Consider the following 26,190-nt stretch of genomic DNA (forward strand, 5'->3'; position numbering starts at 1 on the left):
AGAGGAGCCTGGCCAGGCTGCAGTCCACAGAGTCGCAAAGAGTTGGACACAACCAAAGGGACTTAGCAGACACGCACCAGAGGTCAATGCCAAGGATGAGAAAGAAGTAGGGCGTATGAAAGTGAAAGTCAGCGCGGCAGGAGAAGTGATAACACTTCGGAAGGGGAAATGAAGGCAAGAAAAGGACAGACATATAGTGACTGGCTGTGGTGGCTAGAATGTGTCTCCACAGGAAACATACTTGTAGAAAGAGACCCTGTGCCTTACAAGAATAGGACTTGAGAAAGTCAGCAGAGGGAATTGGAAGGCAATGTGGAATCAGGCTTTTAAAATTTGTGTGTTCACTTCTTAAATGTCATTCTATATTTCCAAGTTATTTGACAGTGGGTCAAAGGAATGCTGAAAGTACTGTTTCTGAGGGGCTTTGTTATAAATGGCAGCCGCAGGCAGAGGTGAAATTTGAGCTTCTGTTTACTCCCGGAAATTCCTTGGCTGGTATGTTAACCTTGTCTTTGGAAGCCTGATGTTTATATATCAGCAGCCACAGGGACTCGCCTCCCTCTCGCTGCTGCTCAGCTGCTGAAGATTTTCTTATCTACTGTTCATTCAATTAGGGAAAGGTGGGCCACATCATCTGCTTAGTTTTCTAATCACTCTACCAGGTCCATGTTTTAATAACCAGCGTCCTTCAGTATTGTTTTTGCAGGTCAAGATTTCCTCAGTATGCATTTTAAAATAAAGGTCTTAGAAATCATGGAAAGAGCCACATTAAGGAATTTAAGACCCAGATTTTGAAATCCAGACATAGATCTTAGGAGGCTGAGCCCTGAGGTTTTACTTTTTAGCTTATTCGTTGAAACTGTAAAAGGTTAGTTTTCAAATACACCAAGGTAAGTTTTGAAGCTGTCTAGCTCACTGACCACAAAAATTAGTCATCTGTGAAACGTGATTAAAATATCCCCTCTGACTCCTTCAGAGGAAGTTATCAGGGTGTCAAGAGGATACTTACTGGGACAAAGAATGAAAACAAAGTCATGAAACAAAAGACAGTAATGATTTCACCTTGAACCTGTGCCTAGAAATTTAATTAGATCCTACGTTAAATATAATTCTGCATAAAATTTAATTATATGACAGTGAGTATTTTCATACAATAAGTTGAGAAAGTTTGCCTGGTCCACAGTCAGCTGGAGAGGCACCATGCAATGTGTCATGGCAGATACGCCACAGGCTTGGGTGTCAGCTAGATCCCATTTGAATGCCAGCTCTGCCACTCATTAGCTTGTAGACTTTAAGTCCCTCTAAGCCCCATTTTTTTTTCATCTGTGAAATGAAAAAATAATAATAGGGAGGGGAAAAATAATAATAAAAGGGAATAATAATCCTTACATTCTGGGATCTGGGCAGGGATTTGAAGTATATGCAAAAGTTGTTTAGTCACTAAGTTCAACTCTGCAACCCTGTGGACTGTAGGGCTCCTCCGCCAGGCTCCTCTGTCCATTGGATGTCCCAGGCAAGAATACTGGAGTGGATTGCCATTTCCTTCTCCAGGGGATCTTCCCAACCCAGGGATCAAACTCAGGTCTCCTGCACTGCAAGCGAATTCCTTACCAGTGAGTCATCAGGGAAGCCCACTTCCCCCATATATAAAAACAAGCCTGAAGTCTGATGTGCAAGTATGTAGTCGGCACTCAGAAATGATAGCTGTCACCACTGTTATTAGTGTTACTATTAAGATTACTTCTTCTAGGTGATTGATATCCATTTTTTCTCTCCACAAGAAGAAATCCAAAACCCAAAATCCTTTTTTAAGTAGCCTGAGTATAAAATTGAAAACTGACTCAGCCCAGGAAAATCATATGGGACACAGGGAGGGAGTCCTGCTAGTTCTCCAGAAAAAGTATGGGCAAATTATTGTTTTCCTGCCTTGTATGTGTAGCCTTTCCCTAAAGAGATTTTGAACTTTCACTTTCTTCTCTGTAGAACACTCCTGGTCATTTATCTGTTGTTATCCCTTCAGTAAGTTTGCCATTATTTCTTCAACAGGTGCCAGCAAAAAGAATCATAAGCCCTTATGAGCTAACAGTGAAGTTTCAGCCAAGAAAAGAAATAAAAAGCCAGTTTCCTGAAAACTGTGACATACATAAGCTTGGAATGTACTTGTTTGTGTCTTTCTTTTTAGTTTATAGAAGACTCTTTGCTCTTTATGTTGAAAATACTGTCAATTATTACTGGCTGTTGCCTGCTTTTTTATCTTCAAAGTAATATATTTCTACTACGGAACTTCAACTCTGGTCAAAGCAAACAGTGTATTAAAATATATATATAGAGAGAGTATAAGTGCATCCATAAACTCTCATATATGCTTACCTCTAAAAGTGAAAGTATTGATAGTGTTTTAGAGATACAACATTTTTTTTTTTAATACCAGGCACTCTGTAAATATTTGTAAGTGGCCATGAATGAACACACAAATAAGCAAATGAGCAAGGGGAGTTTGCCATGACTGCAAATCATTTCTCTTGAATGAAACACACTGCTTCCTTTCCTGGGGAAAGAAAAAAAGAAAAAAGTTAAATTAAGATAAATCATTGTTGAAAGTGTTCTTTGGGGACTAAAAGAGCAGTGAGCATGGTAATAAAACATTGCTTCCCAAAGCAGAATGTGGCGGCTACAGTTACAGGAAGCCTAGGCATCCCTCTCTTTTCCAGATTGCCTGCCTTGTGTATAATTTAGGTTTTGAAATCTTCCTTTTCCTGGGCAGAAAAATAGCCCCTAGAATATCAGACCTGTGGTTATTTGACAACAGCTAAATCTACTCCAGAGAAAGGTCTGTTATCCTTATTAACAACGATCTTTGGGATGTGACGGGCATTGCAGTCTAATCAGCAATGAATTTGTTAGGGTGTTTTCCAGATGCTAAAAAGGAGCTGAGGAACTGAGTATGGGCCTAATCTTAGAGTGGACAGATGGACCTAAATCTCACTTATCAGTGAAAATTTCAGTGTATCTCTTAGGTGGAAACCTCAATTGTCTTATCTTAAAAACGAAGTGAAGGAATGCACCTCATGATAGTTTGGGTGAGGATTAAATGAGACAACACGTGTGAAGCATTTAGCTCAGTGCCTGAGTACTACTATTATGATCTTTCTGTTCACACTTCTGACACCAAATGTGTAGGTGTTTTCCTTGTGCCAGCCAATTCTCCAGCTCTCTGCCTTCATCAGCTGGGTGTCTGAGAATTTAACTCAGTTCTTACACCAACTGTCCTTGGTTAGGATCAGACTCAGCAGGTAAGGGCTCAGTCCCAGAAGATGACGCCCACCTTAGGTGCCAACTGCTGGTCTGAGCCACCTGTATTTCTGACTGACCAGCTATCAAGTAAGGAGATCCGCACAAACCCCTCCTTGGGTTTGATCACTTGCTAAACCAACTCACAGAACTCAGGGAAAACAGCATATTTACCATTACCAGTTTGTTGTAAAGCATGCAAGTGAAGAGTGAGGTCCAGGGTACGATCCTGAAGGATCCCCAGCACAGGAGCTTGTGGGGAGTTGGGGCATGCCACCTCCCAGCATGTGGACATGTTCTCCAGCAAGGAAGCTGTCCAGATCTTATTGCTTACATATTTTATGGAGGTCCCATTACATACACATGGTTGATTAAATCATCAGCCATTGATGATTAACTCAATCTCTAGCCCCTCCTCCCCCTAAAGATTGGGGTTTGGACTGAAAGTTCCAACCCTCTGGTCACATAGCTGAGTCCTCTAGCAATCAGCCTCCATCCTAAAGTCATCTCATTAGCATAAACTAAGGTATGGATTATTATGAGTAACAAAAGTTGCTACTATTAACTCTTATCACTCAGGAAATTACTCAAGGGTTTTAGGAGCTCTGTGCCAAGAACTGGAGATGAAAATAAATATTTCTCCTTATAGTACAGCATCTATGTGCTGTTATAAAGAACAACTGATGACCACACCAGCCTTTACACGTTTTGATGCCAAGTGTCAACAGGAATTATGAAGAAACTCTTCTTCATAAGCTTGGCTGTCTTCATTGTACACATGAGAAGGCTAGATCAGATCAGGAGGAATGCCCTGTCTCATCCACGGCTCTTTGAGCTAAAGGTGTAGGGGTTGGAGGTGGGAGGTTGGAATGCCATCTTCCAGTGATGTCCCAGAGTGCACAGGGCAGGGAAAATAGAGAACAGATAGAAGAGGGACCTGGTGAATTAGAAGAAAAGGGAAGTAAGCTTGGAGGAGAGGCTGGAAAAGGGGGGAAGGGAACCAGGAGTGAGCAGCTCAAATTGCTGGAATTCTCTTTGGCAATATGGGGACTTCTTTTAAAGAAACCAACTGTTCTAAACTTAGAGACTAAATAGCAGTTTTCACAGAAGAGGAAGGACTCTGTGGAATGGGCTGGATCATGAAAAACCTCAGTCTTTGAGGATACAAATCGATTGCAAAAGGGAAAGCACATACTCAAATTGACTCAACCCCTGGTGGGTCCTTGAAACCCACAGCTGACTGAAGATGGGATTAACCTTTGTAACATAGTATTTGCAGCATCAGCTCAGTGTCCCTAAATACTCACCAAACCTTCCCCCAGACACCCTCTCTTGAGGGAGCTGATTCTGGGCACTTCCTTGCTGGCTATCAACCAGAGACCACAGTCCCTCCCCATGTGGGTCTCTCCATAGCCTGGTCTATATACTCATGAGATGAAGATACTGGTTCATGTCCTATCTACAGGAAGCTGGCTTCCTGCAGAGCAGATGACCCAAAAGAATGAGTGCATGTTCACAATGAGAAGTGGCAGCCCTTTTATAACTTAATCTCAAAACTAAAATACCATCACTTCTGCTGTATTCTGTTAACTATGAGCAGGTCTTTAACAAATCCAACACATTCAAGGAAAGGCAAATTAAGCTTCACCTTTTGAAGGGAGAAATATCTAAGAATTTGTGAGCAGGTTTTTCAATCTGTTTTTTTTAAGAGTAAGTGGTTTTTTAACCACCATAATCCCAAAAGACTTTCTAGTTCCCTTTTCCAAGACTTCCTCCATCTAAGCTGTGTCTCTGCCCTCTGATTCTTTGGGACCCCCTCAAATATTGAATCCTCTTATTGACTTAAGTTGATGTTTAATCAGAAATCATTTTCAAAACAGTCTGAGGTCTTGAAATCAGTGAGAAGATGTCAGAACCAGGGACTTCACTGCCTTGCAGAAAGTGATGTCTGGTGGACTGACAGTCATCTTAATGGTCGATCAAGCCGATTCCTATGCTCCATGAATAATCACCCCTCCACAAGGCATTCAGATGTGTGGTTTTGTAGGCTGGCTGAGCCATCTCCCTCTATTTCACCAGGTTGATCTTAAAGCAGGAGGCAGCATGCCTCTGTAAAGGACCAGATGGGAAATACTTTGGACTTCACATGCCACATATGGTCTCTGTCGCATATTTTTCTTTGTTTTTATTACAACTCTTTTAGAAAAATGTAAAAACCATTCTTAGTGTGCAGGCTGTACAAAAACAGGCCTGTGGGCTGGAGTTTGCTGACCCCTGCTCTAAAATAACCGTGGAAAGATGCTCATTGCATCCTCAGGAAATATTTAGGTGTGCTTCTCCATACCCCCAGCCATAAAAACAGAGGATCCTTTCCATGTTTCTAATGTATCTTGCTTGAGGTAAAGAGTTGCAAGTCCTCTCTTCAGGTTGGATACATTTTACATAGGCTTCCTTTCATTCCTTCAGGGAGACAGAAACAGGCTCAGAAATTAAGTCACTAAAATGATTAATGTGGTACTGTCAGAAAAGAATTATGAACCTGCAGGGTTATGGTCGCTCAGAGAACTCATTTTTCGTTTCTGTCCATCACGTGAATAACAATAACCTTCTCCAACAAGCAGAATGAAGAATGTAGGGACTGCCAGGAAGTATTCGTTACTGCTCACTAAGTATTGGCACCATGAAGACTCTATATGGCAGTGGTGATGTGCTGGGGATTGCTGTCAGATCTGGCTTTTAATGGGAGAAAATGATCTGGTCTTCTGCTTTTGACTTTTGGATCTTCACTGTTATCCTAATATCAGCATGCCTCATGGGTGACATTGAACACACACACACACAATCTTATGTCTTTATCAGAAACTGGAATCAAAATCCTTGGATAACAATTCTTTTTTTTTTTAATCAGCATTTTAATTTTACCAGAGTATTTATTAAAAAGAAAAAAGTATTATTTTGGTCCATGAGTCAACAAAAGATGGTGTGTTAACATACAAATATGATGAATGAATTCATACTAGAAGAGGCAAAAAGAAAAAAAAAAAACTAGAAATTAAAAACTGTCATCATATTTCATGTTTAAGATAGCCCCAAATAAGTAATGCTGCTTTCTTATTTTATTACTGTGCTCAAACTTGTAGCACTACAAAATTGCTAGATCAGGGCAGTCAATGAAAACCCTACAGGAAAACATGGAAAACTCTTGCAAGAATGGGGATTTTTGACTATGATAAAGGAAGATATTTCAGGAGGCAATGAATCTCAGCTTCCTAAACATAACAACCACAGTCTTAAGTCTTTGTTTAACCCTCTTAAAGCTTACCTTGTAGGATGTATTATTAGTTGTAATTAAAATGGACCCAAATTACAATTTAATTAGTTTTCATAGGACAGACTTTGAAAGATCATCTTTCATTCTGGAATATATAATGTTTCTTCCTGTAATTATTTGTTTCTCTAAATTATTCCAATCATAAATTTAATAGCCAGTTTTAGAGGAAATTGTTCACTTGCCATTCATTTGGGTGGCTCAAAGGATGAAACGCCTATATATGAGTATTTGTCCAGACACCGTCATGTAATCAGAAAATCACTTCATCTAATTTGACATGTTTTTGATTGACCTTGTCAGGCAGAAGGCAGCATGCATTGCAATACTGCTATTTGGGAGTTTTCTGAAGAAAATATTCACAGAGTAAGTTTCAAAAACACAAGCCTTTTTGACACTTCTGGAAGGTACAGATCCTCTGGGATAAAACAGGGAAATTGGTTCCACCAAGTCCGGATTCATCCAACACTGGTAATGTGAATTGGGAGAGGTAGAGTAATTTATTCTCATAAGCAAACTGCCAAGAAGATAGAAAGTCCTGAAAAGCTTTCTCGAGCTGCTGTTGTGCTCACGCTCTCCTCTGGTCCTCCTGACAGTAGTGCTCCGTCACGCCCACCATCGAACAGTGGCTGCTGCTGAGCCCTGCTGCAGCCGCCACCTCCTCATGGGGTTCGATTGTTTAGGTGGGAAGAGGCTCTGTGTATTAGATGATTGCCCCGAGAATCCGTGGGAAGGGGGAGGCCAGTGACCGCCAGGCAGCCTGATTTCCATTCGGAATGCACTCACAGAGGCTTCTCCTCTCATTGATCCCAGGCTATCTGATATATATTTTTACCAAACATGTTTCTGTGGAGAGGAGACAGCTGGAATTCCTTTAGAGTGATCCAAAAGGGTTTCAGATAAGAGCAGACTTCTGCAAATTGACCAATTTGGCAGAAAGAACAGAGTGCATGCCAGCTAGAGATTCATGTGTGGCTTAGGTCTGTGGCATCGTACATACTGGCAATGCTTGACTGTCTGTGGCCTACTTGGCCACCAGGAGAGAGGAAACAAATGTTCCTATTTGTCTTTTGATGTGGTATCTGATATTTACATTGACTTGTGGTCTAAAATAACATCAGCCACTGTAGACAATTTCTGCCTATTCCTCAAGTCTGTTGACTGACTGGGTCAGGTGGCTATTAGAAGTGTGGTTATCATCTCAAGGAAGTGATCCACTGCCAACAGGCAGTGCTCTGGCACAAGGGAAATAGAGATACCATTGGGAAGAGCACACACAAAAAATATATGTAGAAAATTTTATTTATTCAAAGTGAAGTAAGACCCCAGTAACTCTTTTTGGATATGTCTAATAGTAATTTGGAGGTATTTAAATTCAGGACCAGGAGAGCTTGATTCTCAGTATAGTAATTATAAGTACTAGTGTTATAGTTGGAAAGACTAGGTAATTAAGAGTGTTATCAGTAGACTTCGGAGAGGTGATGGGTTAATTACTAAATAAAAGTGATTTACACTGAATTGAAAGTGACAGCTGATGCCTTCTTAAAGCACACCTTGATGGGAAAGAAAACATGAGGATTTTGGACACACATAGGAAAAAGAGAAATCACAATAGGTCTGGAAATCACAGAATGTATGCAGAACAGGGGTAAAGAAGACTGGTGTTCTCCTTTTGTTCAGGCTGGTCAGGAGGGCTCACAGTTGGATATATTCCTATTTGTGACATGAAGAGAATAGATAGTGGAAGCAACTATTTCAAACCATTGGTCAAAACATACAGCCCAGACGATATCACAAAAGAGATAAATAGAAACCTAACCAGGATTTTCAACAAGTAGCGTAACTGTATTTTAAAATGTCCACTTTAATTTTTTTTTAAGTCTTATAAAAATTTTCTCGATATTATTTTAGAAGGCTTTCTAGTGGGCTGTTTTTCCTCTTCATCTGCTTAGCTTCCCTTCCTTTCTACTGAAACGTCTCTACGGCACGTCTCATGGGCACCTTATACCAACGTTCCCCTTTGTTTCCCAGGCTCAATGATAGCTCCCCAACCTCTAGTATTTCCAGGCCAAATGCTTGGATGGGAGTCCAGGTAGCATTAGAGCATCGTGACGAATCGGTTTCACTTGGAAGCAGATGACCAAGGCTCATGTCCTGTTTCTGCTCCCTGCTGCTGCTGCTGCTAAGTCACTTCAGTCGTGTCTGACTCTGCGACCCCATAGACGGCAGCCCACCAGGCTCCCCCATCCCTGGGATTCTCCAGGCAAGAACACTGGAGTGGGTTGCCATTTCCTTCTCCAGTGCATGAAAGTGAAAAGTGAAAGTGAAGTCGCTCAGTTGTGCCCAAACATCGTTTCTTCACCTACAAAACAGAATATTTTACATATCTGTGTCAGGAAGTTGTTGCGAGTGTTAAATGCTTTTTAACATTTCGATTTCGAGCTCTTACAGTAGAGGCTGCATCTGCTTTTCATCCTTCACACCTTCAACTGTTCTCCAAAGCCAGCTGATCTATGCTTGAGTGTCTCCTTGAGACATCCTGTTTTCTCATTCCTTACCTGCAACCTCTTCATCTCAGACTTCCATCATCGCTGCTGCTGCTGAGTCGCATCAGTCGTGTCCGACTCTGTGCGACCCCATAGACGGCAGCCCACCAGGCTCCCCTGTCCCTGGGATTCTCCAGGCAAGAACACTGGAGTGGGTTGCCATTTCCTTCTCCAATGCATGAAAGTGAAAAGTGAAAGGGAAGTCGCTCAGTCGTGTCTGACTCCTAGCAACCCCAGGGACTGCAGCCCACCAGGCTCCTCTGTCCATGGGATTTTCCAGGCAAGAGTACTGGAGTGGGGTGCCATTGCCTTCTCCGTCCATCATCTCTAGTCTGCAATATTTTAATCAGTTCCATATGAGTCACTTATCTGTTCCTGCTGCCCGCATCAGTCCATGCTTCACAAAGCAGCCATGTGAAGGAGAACCCGTCCGTGGCTCCCTACTCCCCTCTGTGGAAGCCTCTGCCTCCCTAGCAGAGGATCCAGAGCCCTTTGTGATCTGACCACTGGTCCTTTGTCTGTCTTCTCTCCATGCTCCACTCCCCTTGCTGAGAGGGTCCCTGCAGTGACTTCCAAACACTCACCTTCTCTCTCGCCTCTAGTCTTGTTCCCCACCATGGAACATTCCATCTCCCCATTAATTCATCCTACTCAACTTGCCTAGATATCTCTCGTTTAGGCCCAGCTCCTGGCCCTCCCTGGTGGTTCAGATGGTAAAGAATCTGCCTGCTCTGTGGGAGACCCGGGTTCGATCCCTGGGTCGGGAAGATCCCCTAAGAAGGGAATGGTTACCCACTTCAGTGTTCTTGCCTGCACAATTCCATGGATAGAGGAGCCTGGCGGGCTACAATCCTTGGGGTTGCAAAGAGTCAGACACAACTAAGCAACTAACACTGGCACTTTTCATGGCCCTCACCAGCTGTACTTTAGCCCCATTGGCTGCCCCTGAGTCTTCAAAGACTCCAGGGTCTTTTTCACATAAAATTCTGTGGACATGCTCTTCACCTGGAATGCTCCTCTCTCTCTTTGCCTTATTAATTTCACTTAATAAATGCCTTGTCAGCTCAGATGCTTTCCCCAGGAAAGCCCCCTCTGATGACCTTCTTAGAAGCCCTCTTGGCAACCTGAAAACTTGCCTCTATTACCATTTATGATTGAGGACAGCATGTAATTATTTGGCTTAAGCATGTCTTAGACCAGGTTCCCTAGAAGCCCACCCTAAGACAAGGATTCAAGGGTGAGCAGTTGCTTTAAGGAGTGGTTCCAGAAAGACAGGAAGGAGAACATGGGTGTGAGACAGGGGAGGGGAGGAGATAAATGCAGGGCTGGGTCTCTGGGAGACCATGTGGGAATCTCAAGGTGGTCCCACCGTAGGGGCATGGAAGCAGCTGTCCATCATTGGTTGAGGGCTGCTTCCAAACAGGCTGCACAGGACAAGCATCATTTTGAACTAGGAGAAAACCCTGAGCACAGTGCCACAGGTGTTCACGAGGAGAAACCACAGCCATGTGAGCACGTGGAGATCAGAGGTGGGTGCCAAGGGACGCAGTGGGGGTTTGACAGCTTCAGCCTCAGGATCTGTCTGCTCCACTGAGCTCTCTGTTCCAAGACTCTAGTCCCACTAATTATCTTGAGAGCAGAACCATCCGAGAGAAATAGAACACTAGTCATGGTGTATATTCAATTTTTAATTTTTTAATTTTGAGAGGTTTTTTTTCATAATTTTGAGAAGCAATGTTTTAAAAAAGATGTAAGAGAAATGGGCAACATTAATTTTTGTTCAGTCATTAACTTGTTTCCGACTCTTTGTGACCACGTGGACTACAGTATGCCAGGCTCCTCTGTCCTCTACCATCTCCCAGAGTTTGCTCAAATTCATATCCTTTGAGTCAATGATGCTATATAACCATCCCATCCCCTGCTGCCCCCTTCTCCTTTTGCCTTCCATCTTTCCCAGCATCAGGGTCTTTTCCAATGAGTCAGTTCTTCGTATCCGGGGGCCAAAATATTGGAGCTTCAGCTTCAGCATCACTCCTCCCACTAAATTTTCAGGATTGATTTCCTTTAGGATTGACTGGTTTGATCTCCTTACAGTCTCTAGAGTCTTCTCCAACACCACAGTTCAAAAGAATCAATTCTTTGGCTCTCAGCCTTCTTTATGGTCCAACTCTCATATCCATACATGACTACTGGAAAAACCACAAATTTCACTGTACAAACCTTTGTCAGCAAAGTGCTGTCTCTGCTTTTTAATATGCTATCTAGGTTTGTCATAATATGAGATAAAATTCTGTGTTTCTCTCTGGATTGTCTCAAGCTTCAGTTTCACCTTGTGCAGACAGGTACCTCTCAGGAAGACACTCCTTCCAGCTTTCTTTTGTCACCTCCCAAAGGGAAAGTCTTCTGTCTTTCAGATAACCTAATTTATTCCCTCTCCACCATCTTGAACTTTGTAAGCACTCAACAAACATTAATTCATGACAGAGATACCTAACAGCTTTATGAATTTATTCATGGGACGATTCTTCTATTCAAAGAACATCTTTATATACTTTTCTAATATTCCACAAAAAAGCCAACCAGTGTTTTGTCTTGCCAGTTCTGAATGTAACATCTGCACAGAGCACAATGTGTGTCTGTTTTAAACAAAATGTGTAGGCATCCCAGTTATCTCAATTCAGACACATAAATGACAACAATGAGAAATGTTAACTTTTAGAAGGGAGTTTAACCTGAGGGCTTAAAGTTAATGAAAAAGTTCACTTGCTGTTTTGCCTGTTAGAGCGAAAGAATCCTGTCATTGAGCTAAGCTGTATTTTGGCCATAATTTTCCCAGTTATGATGTAGGCACCAGCTTATGTTTTACAACCTGAAAACCAGTGTAATTTATAACCATAAACACCAGCATAAATTGATGTCTATCCCTAACTGCCCCATGGATTCATTGGAAGACTTTTAGAAAGTTGCTTAATTCCCTTTTGTTTCCTATCCTTTAAAAAAAATGCCACATTAATATGTTTCTTATTATTGTCATTCCTTAATGGTTATTGATTGTGTTTTGTATCTCTGTGAGGCACTGCAACTTCCCCAGGGAAGACTGTGTTAATGAACAGTGTTTGTAAAGTACTTGGAAATCCTTGGATTAAAAACTAACCATATCAGAGTATAAGTATTTGTACTAATATGCCATATGGGAGAACCATATGTCATCTATTAAGAGGGCATGTGTGATATTGAAAACAGTTGTCTAGTTGCATTGCCTTGTGCTATTTTTATATCAAGATGTGCCAGGGCAAGTTTTGGTATGCCAGCGTCATACCTTAATTGAACTATAAAGTTCAATCCTGCAGCAGGTATTTGTTGAGTTTCTTCTTATACACTTGACCTTCTACTTAGCAACTCACACGATGCATGTAAGGGACAGTTGCATGCTACAGTCTCATGAGTTTCTTTCCCTTGAAATTGCATTGTATTTAAGTCTCTCTTAATAGACACATATGCTTTAAAAATAACAGGTTTACTTATTTTCTCTTCCCCCTACATCCACAAATAGGCAGTTTGGGGACATTTCTAGAAAGAGCTAGACCAAGATAGTGGTCTTCTCGGTCCTGTATTTGAAGACCAGCCCTGGGTCTTACACGCCATCTGTGAATGCAGCTGTAATACCATTTGAGTTTGAGGAGAAGTGCTTCTGGCCAGGGGAACAGGGCTCTGTATGCACCACTCCTTTGCCACGAGGTCCCAAGTCATCGATCTGGACAACTGCATTGTAACAAGTTCCAGACACAACCTCCACTGGCCTGGAGAAGGGATTCCTTCTCTAAGGCAACTGCTCCCGTTGCTGTTCAGGCACAAAGTTGTGCCTGACTCTGCAATCCCATGGACTGTAGCATGCCAGGATCCTTCACTATCTCTCAGAGTTTGCTGAAATTCATGTCCATTGAGTTGGGGGTGCTACCCAACCATCTCACCCTCTGCTGTCCTTCTCCTCCTGCCTTCAATCTTCCCCAGCATCAGGGTCTTTTCCAATGAGTCAGCTCTCCACATCAGGCGGCCAGAGTATTGCAGCTTCAGCTTCAGCATCAGTCCTGTTCCAGTAAGAAGACAAAGAGGTGACAGGTAAACTGTAACTGGAGCCTGGGCTCTGGAGCTGGGCCATCTTTCTTGAAAAACTGTGTCCCATGTGAGTAGGAGCCCAGCTAACCTGGTGGTTGTGAAATAGAAAATAATTTTCCTCTTTTTCCCAGATTGACATGTAAAGTAGCCATGCAAGTCCAGGTAAAGGATGAGCATGTTTCATTAATTCACAAATATTTGATAAACATCATATGCTCAGTCTAGTTTCTTAGGAGACAACAGGCAAGGAAGCCAAGATTCCTGCCTTGGTGGAGCTTATATTCCCTTAAGGATGGCTATGCATAAACCATGAACATTAACACCTACCTAAATTAAATATTTGAAGGTGATCAGTGATCAAAAGAGGCAAAAATAAAAAAGCAGATCAGGATGAAGATGGAGTGTGTGGAGATGGGGAGATGTTACAATTTTAAGTGGCATGTTCAGCACAGTTTGTAAAGGGGACGTTTGAGCAAAGACTAGAAATACCTGAAGGAAAAGGAATCTAGGCAGAGGGGGATGAGACAGGCAGTACAAAGGCCAGGGGAGAAGACAGTCTCATGCTGGAGAAACAGCACAAAGAGGCCAGCGTGGCTGGAGTGAGTGAGAGGGGGAGAGAGGCAACAAGTCAGAGCAGGAAAACAGCGGGTCTCCCTCACATGGGGCCTTGCTGCCTTTGCATGGAAATGGTATGATCAAACTTAAACGTTTCAAAACAAGCCTTCTTGGGTAAGAATAAGGGCTGTTGCCCCAATCCAGGAGAAGTGGGCATAGAGACTGGACCAAGTGCTGGTGCAAACAGGTGAACTCTAACCACTGGTGTTCCCTACATAGCATCATATTTGATTTTTCAGTTCAGTTCAGTCACTCAGTCGTGTCCGACTCTTTGCAACCCCACAGATTGCAGCACTCCAGGCCTCCCTGTCCATCACCAACTTCGGGAGTTCACTCAGACTCACGTCCACCGAGTCAGTGATGTCATCCAGCCATCTCATCCTCTGTCGTCCCCTTCTCCTCCTGCCCCCAACCCCTCCCAGTATCAGACTCTTTTCCAATGAGTCAACTCTTCGCATGAGGTGGCCAAAGTACTGGAGTTTCAGCTTTAGCATCATTCCTTCCAAAGAAATCCCAGGGTTGATCTCCTTCAGAATGGACTGGTTGGACCTCCTTGCAGTCCAAGGGACTCTCAAGAGTCTTCTCCAACAACACAATTCAAAAGCATCAATTCTTCGGCACTCAGCTTTCTTCGCAGTCCAACTCTCACATCCATACATGACCACCGGAAAAACCATAGCCTTGACTAGACGGACCTTAGTTGGCAAAGTAATGTCTCTGCTTTTGAATATGCTATCTAGGTTGGTCATAACTTTTCTTCCAAGGAGTAAGCATCTTTTAATTTCATGGCTGCAATCACCATCTGCAGTGATTTTGGAGCCCAAAAAATTAAAGTCTGACACTGTTTCCACTGTTACCCCATCTATTTCCCATGAAGTGATGGGACCGGATGCCATGATCTTCATTTTCTGAATGTTGAGTTTTAAGCCAACTTTTTCACTCTCCTCTTTCACTTTCATTAAGAAGCTTTTTATTTCCTCTTCACTTTCTGCCATAAGGGTGGTGTCATCTGCATATCTGAGGTTATTGATATTTCTCCCAGCAGTCTTGATTCCAGCTTGTGCTTCTTCCAGCCCAGTGTTTCTCATGATGTACTCTGCATAGAGGTTAAATAAGCCGGGTGACAATATACAGCCTTGACATACTCCTTTTCCTATTTAAAACCAGTCTGTTGTTAGGAACCATTATTTGTGATCAAAGAGACATGACATTTTAAAGCTAGTCCCGAATTCAATGAGGTTCAACTAGAGGCTCAAATAGACATGGTACCTTTTCTCCATCAAGAACTGAAATAAGCTTTGAACAACAACAAGATAATTATTGTTTAGGGGAGAAAGAAGTTTCCTTCTTAACCCCTTGGCAGGTGTTTATGGAACCCTGCCGGATTGTGAGCACTGTGCTAGATGCTGAGGACACCTCAGCAACAGTATGGACATCTTTCTCAGGATTTACAATTCAGCTGTCAAAACTCGAAAGAGGTCACAGGAATCTGCAAGACAAGAAAGACCTCAGGTTTTGGCACAATCTGGCCCTGAGTTTTAAGTCTCAGCTCTGCCACTAATTGTGGGGCTTCAGGGCACATATTTGACCTCCGACAACCTTGAAATCTTTATCTGTAAAAATGTAGATAAAAGTCTAGCCCAGGAGGACTGTGGAGGGCTTCGCGGTAACAGGTCAGAGGTGCGGAAGTGCCCGTCCCTGGGAGGCAGCAGCTCCCGTTCATGTCAGATGGTGACTGCCTGACCGTATACCACTCTCTGATCTGCCCTGGAAGCCCAGGAGGCTTTTCATTACAGTGGTGAGGCAGCCAACTCGGGAACTTAATTTCCTGAGATTCATATATGTAGATCAATTGGTTGACAATACCTCCAGAACAAATGTTGAAAGGTTTGAAACTAAACTTTCTACCTCTCTTCTTTTGTTCTTTTCTTTCTTTCATCCTAAAAGCCTTCATGCAGAGTTGAGCAAGGTTAGGCATTCACACTGAAGTACGAGTGGTGAGGTAGGGAACCAACCTCTCCCACCCCTGACTCCAACCAGCCGGGGTGTAGTTGAGGTCAGGAGGGTGTCTTGGTCTCAGATTGAAGGAGACTAGAGAACCAGGACAACAAAAGGCATTTGTGATGGTAGATTGCCATGAAAAGTATTCTTAGAAAATTTTCAAAGACTTCCGTGTGAGGAATGTCATCACTGCTTAGCTGCATTGTGGTCATGGAGAAGGTCTTTGTAGAAAAACAGACCAGAGTACTCAGGGCTGGCAAAGGTGATAAGGGGGTGATTAATTATGTCCCCAACTTACTCTAAAATGAATCAGGGCAAAAAAGGAAGTTTCTTGTACTATTCCTGTAACTCTCCATTGTTTAAAATTATTTCAAAATATCTTTACTATTAAAGAACAAATTCAGAGTTGTACCTTTGCACCCATCTGGCTTCAGTGTTGGAAGAGCTAGTTTCTCAATGTTCTTAGTGTTTTGTGTTAACTTGTGTGAGATTATAGCTTAATTTTCAGCTATTATGTTAAATACCATTTTCCCATGCTTCCAGCAAACAAATACTAGTTGTGTTTTCAGGAAGGCAGTAGGGGACTCTGGTATCAGTGGACTGGGTTGAATCCCTGCTAAAAATCTCTGTGGGGTCTCGGGGAAATTATCTAACATCTCTGTGCCTCAGTGTCCCCACCCACAAAATGTGGATAATAATAATATCACCTCGTTGGGTTGTTATGAGAATTAAATTTGATAATCTATGCAGAGCATTGAGACACTGAGTAGAACATAGCCAATATTCCATACGTGTCAGCCAGTATTAACTAGGTATCATACTGCTACCATGTAGCTCTATTAAGTAAAGCATAAACATTCAATGCAGAGCATACTCGTCAAGAGCATTCCTTATATAAGCTGAATTTATTTTGTGAGTGTCTGTCTTCTAGAGAATTTGGGGATGTGTAAGAATATAGCTGTGTGGCAAAATAAAAAATTTAAGACTGAATTCTTTATAAATGAAAGAGTTAAAAAAAAAAATGAGACTTCCTGACCTGAGAAAAAGTAAGATACCATTTGTATTAATCAGCTATTATCGCAATAAAACTATATAACAAATCACCCCAAAGTTCAGAGCCTTACAACAAAAAGATTTGTTCTCGTGCTCAGAGGTTTACAGGTTGACCGTGGGTCTGCTGATGTAGGCGAGGCTCCACTGGGCTGTTGGATATCAAGCTGTGAGTTTTCTGGTCTTGCCTGTAGTCTGTGATGTGGGTCAAGCCTGCTCCTCGTATCTCTCATCCTCTTTAAACCAGTGGCTACAGAGGCCTCTTGTCATGGCCAATGGTAGAAGCACAAGCACCAAGTCCAATTGGGCAATGCACTCCAGCTCTTTGCTCCTGTCGTGTCTGCTGACATTTCATTAGCTGTATCCCTGGATCAAGTCCAACAGCAGGGGAAGGACACTGAGATAAATAATCCATTACCAAGGAACTCAAGACCTGAAGCCAGTAATCCAGTCTGCAAACCCCTGAGTTTGAATTGCCTGTGGCCTGCCCGTGTCCAGAAACCCTGGAAAAGACAGCAGTGTACTAGCAGGCAGCACGCGTCAGGTTGCTTCCCCAGCAGCAGGAGTGTATTTGCTCTGACTTACCTCCTCTTTCCCTTCCCATCCCTATGCACATTGCACAGAAAGAACTGCAAATATCAGGACAGCAGTTTGGAGCCACGACATTGAAATTTTGCCCTTAAAAAGCTCATCTGTATAGAATTAAACATGAACTGCATATTTACACAAATTCACTTTGTTATCAATGGGAGACCCTACTGCTTGCCACTTACAGAATTAATACTCACAAATGGTAGAAAGGAAACGGGCCTTTAATCAGAAGTCAACAATCTGGGGAGATGGTGGGCTCAGCATCCCCCAAAACACACCTCCAAAGATTCCACTCAGCCATGAAAGGTTTAAAGGAAAGGAGGAGAGTAAACTCAGTTAATCACTGAGACGGGGGGTCAGACTCGTCACTGTGCCCCACTGCTTTCAAGCTGTTGACTTCTGTGATCTTCCCCGAGACGTTATCTTGTTCACACAGCTTGGTCACATAGTTTGCTCATGAGATTACTGAAAGAGAAGCTAGGGAAGAGATCTGATCATCTGTTAATTGCTTATTCTTCGTTGATCTAGAAGTCAGGCAAGGTGTTGTGTGATTAAAAGGTTTGAAAGGCATGCTTGGGCCAGAAATGAGTAGAGGTGGGGGTGCCTCATTCAAAACTTAATTACAGTATAGCTTTGCTACAGTGACAAGAAAAGGGGCTTTCTGCTGAGGGCAGTTTGCTTCAAAGAGCTGCTGGCAAGTCCCCACTTGTCAGAACATCATCCCATTTCTGTGGGATTAGAAGGGAAGGTCTGTCTTCTGGAACTTCTTCATGTCGACATAGCGTTCTAGAGTGGAAGACGTCAGCGTCTCTTTCCTGGCAGTTTTAGTTGCCTGCTCTCATATATGGTCAGGATAGACTACAATTATATTGATGCCAACAGAGATAGAGACTTATGGGCAATCATGTCCATCTCGTTCTCTTGAGGTCAGTCCTTGGAACCCATGCTGCCCATGACTCAGTGCTGCGCGAGACGGAGGGAGGAGATTCCATCATGGCTGCAGTCTGGCATCACCCAGTTAGATTTTTCCCCCTCCAGTGGCAGTTATGGTAACCGTAAAGCAACTCAAGAACATGCATCAAATGCTGAGTCTGCAATGCTGTTGTCCTGATCATGAACTTCTTGGTTCTGTACTTGAGAAAGTGGGAGAGCCCTGCAGGATTCTGCTCAGTTCCAGCTTTACAGCAGGAGTCTCTTATTTTTATTTCTATAAAATTCCTGAAACGTCCTTGCATACGGTATGTACTCCATGCATATGGGTTGAAAGAATAGAGGGCAGAGTTTTCATACTGGAGAAGCAAAAATAATTTAGCCATTAGAATTTGCACAGGTCACCATGCTTTTAGGTGTGGGGAAGTAGTCTTATGTGACACTCAACATGAATGAGGTGGAAATTTATTATTGGAAATAAATATGGAATCCTAGAGCTGTATTAATTAGGAGAATTTAGCTTCCATATGACATTTTTTAGGCTCACAAAATAGGCTGTCACTTCCCTATATTTCTTCACATTTATTGTGAGCCTTTTAAATCCCTTCTAATAACCTCAAGTACATTCCCCAGTCTATTTCACTTTTTTATTGTTTATTTGCTTCCTGTGAAGACAGCTAGACAGACAAGCCCACAAAAAGGGAAGCTTGTCCTTATCCAGTACTTAATAGGGAACGGTGTAATGGGATATTTTTCTTTCCTACCAGAGGAAGCCCACTGCTTCACTCAGAACTCACCCATTTGAGGCATTTTAAATGGATGGGATGTTAGAAGCCAGGCGAACTGTCCTTCTGAAAGTGAAATGCATGCTAGTCTAATTGGCGGAGAACGGATCAAGTGGGCTTGGAAAGCAAGACTTCGACACTGGCTCCCCCTGCTGGCTCCGACGATGCACTGTCTTCGGAAACTGATGAAAGCAATATACCTAATCCTTTCTTTTGAGGGCAAGGTACTCAAACGCCAAATGTAGCATTCCCCTAGAAGGCGTTTACTCCGTGATAAACATACCAAGTGTTTCCTGAATTTGCTTCCAAAGGGCAGAAATCCTGCAACCCAGAGCACCCCACAGCCAAGACTCTGTTTTCCAAGAGGAAAACAGAACACGCCACTTGGGCAATTTCATTAGGGAGTGGGACCACCACGGACGCGGGGATTAAGGGTAAAAACCCAGTAGCTGTAGGTGAGATAAAGACCCAGACTGTTTCTTACGGTTATACAGTTGGTCGTGGGGGCTCTGAATTTCCTTTTCATGTGTTTAGGACTGCTGGAACCTTCCTGTGACTTAACTGTTGTTTCTCTTTCCCTTCTCTCTTTCTCTCTCCACAAGAAAGCTTTTTACCCCCACTCCATGCGGAAGGGGTAAAGATGCAGTGACCAGATTAATTTTAAAAACAGTCGGTCACTGCAGACTTCAAGCCTATTGTAAAATCTGTGTTAAAAGGTATAGCTGTTGGGAGAGACAGGAAAGCTGGTAGATTTTTCCTGCTTGAGTCTGAGTCCCTGTGGTGGGAGGAAGGCAAAACACTGACCTATGGTTTTGACACGTGCCCCAGTACCAATCGGACCTTGTGAACAGGAGCAGAAACATCAAGGATGACTGTTGCCTTCCTACAGCACCTCCCTGGAGAACCAAAACAGAGAGACATTAGAAATGTCCTTGTAAATACTCCACGGAGAACCTTGGGTTTGGGGAACTGCAGAGCCACCCCTACTGAGGTTATACTATAACCCTGTGACAAATGGCACCGTGCTGGGCAGAGGGAATTTGTGTGGTTCAGTCGCTAGGTCATGTCCAACTCTTTGCAGCCCCATGGACTGCAGCATGCCAGACTTCCCTGTCCTTCACAATCTCCCTGAATTTGCTCAAACTCACATCCATTGTGTCAGTGACACCATCAAATCAGCTCATCCTCTGTCATCCCTTTCTGCTCCTGCCTTCAATCTTTCCCACCGTCAGGGTCTTTTCTCATGAGTTGGCCCCTCACATCAGGTGGCCAAAGTATTGGAGCTTCAGCGTCAGCATCATTCCTTCCAGTGAATATTCAGGATTGATTTCTTTTAGGATGGACTGGTTTGATTTCCTTGCAGTGCAAGGGACTCTCAAGAGTCTTCTCCAGCACCACAGTTGAAAAGCATCAATTCTTCGGTGCTCAACATCCATACATGGTGCTGCCGCTGCTGCTTCTAAGTCGCTTCAGTCGTGTCCGACTCTGTGCAACCCCATAGATGGCAGCCCAGGCCCCTCCATCCCTGGGATTCTCCAGGCAAGAACACTGGAGTGGGTTGCCATTTCCTTCTCCAGTGCATGAAAGTGAAAAGTGAAAGTGAAGTCGCTCAGTCGTGTCCAACTCTTAGCGGCCCCATGGACTGCAGCCTATCAGACTCCTCCATCCATGGGGTTTTCCAGGCAAGACTACTGGAGTGGGGTGCCATTGCCTTCTCCGATCCATATCGACTATAAGGACCTTTGTCAGCAAAGTAATGTCTCTACTTTTTAATATGCTGTCTAGGTTTGTCATAGCTGTTCTTCCAAGGAGCAAGCAAGGGAATTATACACACACTTTATTTATTTGTCTGTGTTGGGTCTTAGCTGCAGCATGCAGGAGCCTCATTGCTTCACGTGGGATCTTTTGTTGCGGTCCATGGACCCTAGTTGTGGCGCATGGGCTCTGGAGCGCAGGCTCAGTAGTTCAGGCAAGTGGGCTTAGCTTCTCTGCGGCATGTTGGATCTTAGTTCCCTGACCAGGGATCAAACCCATGTCCCCTGCATTGCAAAGAAGTGGTCCATTCCTAACCACTGGACCACCGGGGAAGTCCCCATACTTATACATTTATTTATAGATTGAACCTCTTCCCCATGCCGGTGTTGCTCTTATTTATTTATTTATTTTTGTCACTCTGTTATAAACTTTTTCTTTCATTCAGGTCAATTCCAGATGTTTTCGCATTTTCCACCCTCCTCAATAGGTTCTTCTGCAGAGCTGCTTGGTGAAAGTTTCCCTCACTGCCGCCAAGGCTCTTATTTCAACTCCACGAGTCGCATCCTCCTCTGGAAGGATGCCCATCCTCTTGCCTCTGGATTAAGTGTTGGTAGTTGTAACAGATGGTGGGTCAAAGCACTCAAGTACAACTTGGTTAAGTGGTCTAAGCCTGGCTGGGGGTGAGGAATTCTTAAAGGACTCGGTAGGGTGATCCTTCTGCTCCCTGTGATCTCGGTTGAGGTCATCAATTGGGAGTGTTCAGCTGGCAGCAGGGCCAGGTAGGAAGGTGGGAGACGGCTTCATCCACATGTCTGGCCACTCTGCGCCGCTCCTCTCCCTGTCCCCCTCTCCCCTCGGGGGGCTCACCTGAGTGTCTTTAAGCAAGGTGACTGGCTTCCCAGAGGCAGAAGGGGAAAGCTGCCAGTTCTCTTAGGCTTTGGCTTGAGGGGCCCAGAGAATCATGTCCACATTTCACTGTCTAAACAAGTCAGAACCAGTCCAAATTTCAGGAGTAAAGGAGTAGATTCCACCTCTTGAGCAACGGGGAGCTTTGGCCAGCTTTCACCCATGTGTGCAGAAAACTTCTGCTTCCCTGCTTTCGGTACTTTAACTGTGTGTCTTATATTTTATTCCTTTGTCTTTATATAAATTTATCATTAAAAAAAAATTTCTAAACACATTTGGAAACCCTCCCAGCAATGAGTTCTAAAATGATGCCTTTGAAAAGTTTACTTCTTTTCTACACATAAATCCACAGAGATATATACATTTTAAGCCAAAGGGAAATTTTTAGCTAGTTTCCAATATATAGCCACCATTATACCTGCCCAGTTATTTATTTTTCAAGGAGTTATGTATTCCGGCATAAACTTGACCAGCATAATCTGTTCAAGATAGAATATTTTGTAGCATAGAAATGTTAGACTGTCATGTGTAAAATGTAAGTAAATGTCTAAGAAATTAATGGGGTGGGATGGGGAGCACGGAAGGGAGGTCCAAGAGGGAGGGGATATTCGTATATATATGACTGATCCACTTTGTCGTACAGCAGAAACACAGCATTGTAAAGCAGCTATACCCTGGTAAAAAAATTTAAGTAAAAACTGTAAAAGAAATGAAGTAAAAATAGGTGGGTTTTTTGCAACATAAATCAAACAGGAAAATGAAGTGCGTAGGAACATAATCAGCCAACACTCTTTACACGGCGCATATTGGTTGAGTCAAGGGAAGAAAGCAAATTGAAATTAAAATCTGTTTGGCACTTCAGGAAGTGCTGTGTGAGAGGAGAGATGTGACTAGAACTGCTGAGTGAATTTTGTTTACCGCAGTTCAGCTTTCCACCAAGCAAATCACGCGAGAACGGCCCAGGATAAATGCACCTATTTATGTAGGTAATTTTTCTGTTTCACACTTCTGGTTCATCTCTCTGCCTCGCTTTATGGCGAGTCACGCTACATTGGTTACAATTAATTTCACCGCTGCATATTAGCCATAAAGAGATACTTCATAAATTGACTTGATGTATATTTTTTTTCCCCCTCTGTGGTTTTCGAAAAAGATGAGAATGCTCCAGAGGAAAAGCCAAGTGTGGAAGAAATAGGAGAGCAGAGCCAAGAAGCAGGTGGGCTCAGATTTCTTTTGAAGCGTCTCCTCGGCCTCGTCCCCAGAGGTGAACAATAGCTTGACTTAGTGCTGTTTTCAGTGTTCATGCTGTTTCATCGGGTTAGCCTCAGTGTCCATTGTGGTCTCCCTCAGGCAATCACCAACCCTGTTAACAACGAGCGTCAGGGTCCTTAGTCAGAGCAGTGCCCTCTTGGGCGTCAGTCCTGAGCTCCTCTTTGGTCCCGGGTGATAGCAGTTGGCTCAGTGATGCTCTGCACGGGACCAGCAGAGGCTGGAAGGACCACGTCAGAGCTGGGCTGACTAGGGCAGGTCAGAATCAGCAGATTCTGTTTGAGGGGAAAAACGAAATGAAAAACATTCAAAGGACAGGTATCAGAGGGTTTCCTTCCACAACACATGGACTGGCCCGTACTGTTTTGCACTCAGTTTTGAAGAGCTGTGCTTCTGTTCATTTTTCTATATGTTGTGGATGATGCTGTGATGTGGCCTTGACTACCCCACACCCAGAGCTCCATGAGATCCAAAGAATGGATGTGCCAATGAAATGCTTAGAGATCTTCTGCTGTATATTGTAAACTGAACATTTTTTACACTTAAAACTCAAAAAAGATGGTCATCACCTTAGATTTTTCTTTTCTTCCTCCCCATTTTTATACTCAGGCACGCTCTCCTTTGAAAGAACGATTCACACACATGTTATGCAGTTGTCAACATAACCACCCAAATAAAAACTTCCTCCTTCAATTTTTCCAAGTCATTCTTCTGATTCTAACGAGCCCAACAAGTGGGGCATCTTTAAAATGGGGAGCTCTGCTCATGTGCCAGCCGCACTCTGAGCCGTATGCTGGACTCTTGGAAATAAACCAGGCGGTATGATAGGTTTGTCACTGAGAAGTTCCTCCATTAACCTTGGAGATTTTGCTGGAGAACCGAAAGCCTTTACTATTAAACTGGAAGATGGAATTGAAGACGGCCAATCAGAGGAGGCACTGAAGCAGGGCGGCAGGGACCTTGTGCACCTGCTGCTTGCTCAGCCAGCGCCCTTTGCTTAAATGCAGTCCTTGAGATGGAATGAATTTCTGATATAGAAAAATGTTGTTATCTGCACCACCGTTGCCCCCAGCTCCCGGTCACCACATCGTTATGTTCCATGGAAGATGAGGCTTCTGAGAAAAGCTGTCACTGTTTTCACTATTTGGGGCCGATGAGTATTAGTCAACCAGCTGCTGACAGCTGAGGCCATTCTCTGAATGCTGTGGCTTTACAGGTTTTATTCACTCATTGTGTGTGTGTGTGTGTGTGTGTGTGTGTGTGTGTATGTGTGTGTGTGTGTCTCTCAGTCATGTCTGATTCTTTGCGACCCCAGTTGCTCTCTGTCCCAAACTGTCTTATCAACATAAATTTCTCCCACCCCATTCATATACATATACACATACACACACAGGCACACACGTGTATACATGCACACACATCCACCTGCATTTTATTTATGCATCTCTTTTTCCCTTAATCAGTTGAGAACAGGCAGTTTCTTTATGGATTTGGGACCATCTTGCATGTTAGCAAAGAGTCATAGAACATAAGCCTTTTTCTCCACCTCTCAGATGGAGATCACCACCACAATGTGGCTGCCTCTCAGTGTAGAGAAGATTCCTAAACACACCGCTTCTTGTTCTTCTAAGCAGGCCTGCCCACTGGTTCAGAGCCCAGTGGCAAGATTCATCTCGGATCTTGGCCCCTTCAGCATATACGGCTGTAACTGTCCTACCTCCCTATCCTGGTGCAGAGAAGTCAGAGGTGCAATGGTGCTCATTAAAATCCTTTTGACCAGCTGTTATTCTTCCAAAATAAAAATATCTTCCTTTCATTCATTAGAAATTCCAGCTTCAATTCTAACTGCACAGCTCTGCACGCCTCTTCCACATCATGCAAAAAGCAGCCAGCATCATCCAGCGGTTCTGACTGCTGCCGTGATCAAATCAAAGTGGTAGATGCTCTTCCTCAAACGGCCACTCAGCAAATACCTATCCAGCGCTCACTGTGGCCCAGGCACTGCACTGAAGTAGGGCAGTGAACTATAAAGACAGTATCTTTTCTTCCTTGAAATTTATACTCGGGTGGCAGTGATCCAAAAGGAAATAATAAGAAAAGCGTGGTGGTGAGAAGTGCCTCGTGGAGAAATGAGATAATGTAGAAGGAATCCTGAGAAGACAGCTTTCCATTGGCTGGACTCAGGGAGGACTCCCTGACGACAGTAATTAAAGTGAAATCTCAGGGATAAAATGGCAGGAGAATGTTCCAGATGGAGGGACCAGGGAATGCAGATGTTCAGGTGAATTTTAACACATCAGAGAAGGAAGTTCAGAGTGACTGGAGCCTGATGGATGAAAGAGAACAGGGGTGGGATTCGGGAAAATACCACAGGACCAGGTTATGTCTGATGTAATCAGTAAGAACTGATTCTGTTAGAACTACAAGGGGAAGCCAATGGAAGGCTTTTAGTAGTGAGGGAGCATAATCAGTTTTAACTAGCTCACCCTTGCCTGTGAATGAAAATGAGCCAAAGGAGCCAAAGTGAGACCAGTTGAAAGACTGTAGCAGGAAAGCAGTGATGGGCGGTTTCTGGAAATGCAGACAAAATGGACTGCTGTGTTTCATCCCAGAGGCAGAGGTGACGGGAGGTACCGATGGCTTAGATACAGGGCGTGGGGACCCAGACTATATCCTAGGCTTTTAGCATCAGTAACTGTGTGGGTGATGGTGCCACTGACTAGTGTATGAAAGACTGGCCCACAGGGCACAGTTTTTGTTAATAGAGTTGGTAGTTCAGATTTGGCCATGGTAAATCCAAGAGGACTCTCAGCCATATGGGAGGTCAAGAAGCCAGTTAGATATATGAGTCTGGATTTCTACGGAGAGATGTGGACCAGAAATACAGGCTTGGGTGTCGCTGGTGTAGAAACGCTACTTACAGCCACCTGACTCTGTGGGATTCGCTGGAGAGGACATGTCAATAAGGAGAAGAATCGGGCCTGGGACACCACGGCATCCAGATATG

At 43.5% G+C, this 26,190-nt stretch overlaps 1 protein-coding gene across 1 annotated transcript in view; it reads left to right on the forward strand.

The window, feature by feature from the left end:
• The window catches only part of MACROD2 (mono-ADP ribosylhydrolase 2), a 2,293,708-nt gene that overhangs the window by 2,131,107 nt on the left and 136,411 nt on the right, over positions 1–26,190 (forward strand). Inside the window, exon 12 of the mRNA XM_052650651.1 lies at positions 23,068–23,130. Coding sequence (XP_052506611.1) covers positions 23,068–23,130 — 63 coding nt within the window. The remainder of the gene's footprint in view (positions 1–23,067; positions 23,131–26,190) is intronic.

The sequence above is a fragment of the Budorcas taxicolor genome, chromosome 13 (assembly GCF_023091745.1).
Source record: "Budorcas taxicolor isolate Tak-1 chromosome 13, Takin1.1, whole genome shotgun sequence".
In the NCBI taxonomy this organism is placed as follows: Eukaryota; Metazoa; Chordata; class Mammalia; order Artiodactyla; family Bovidae; genus Budorcas; species Budorcas taxicolor.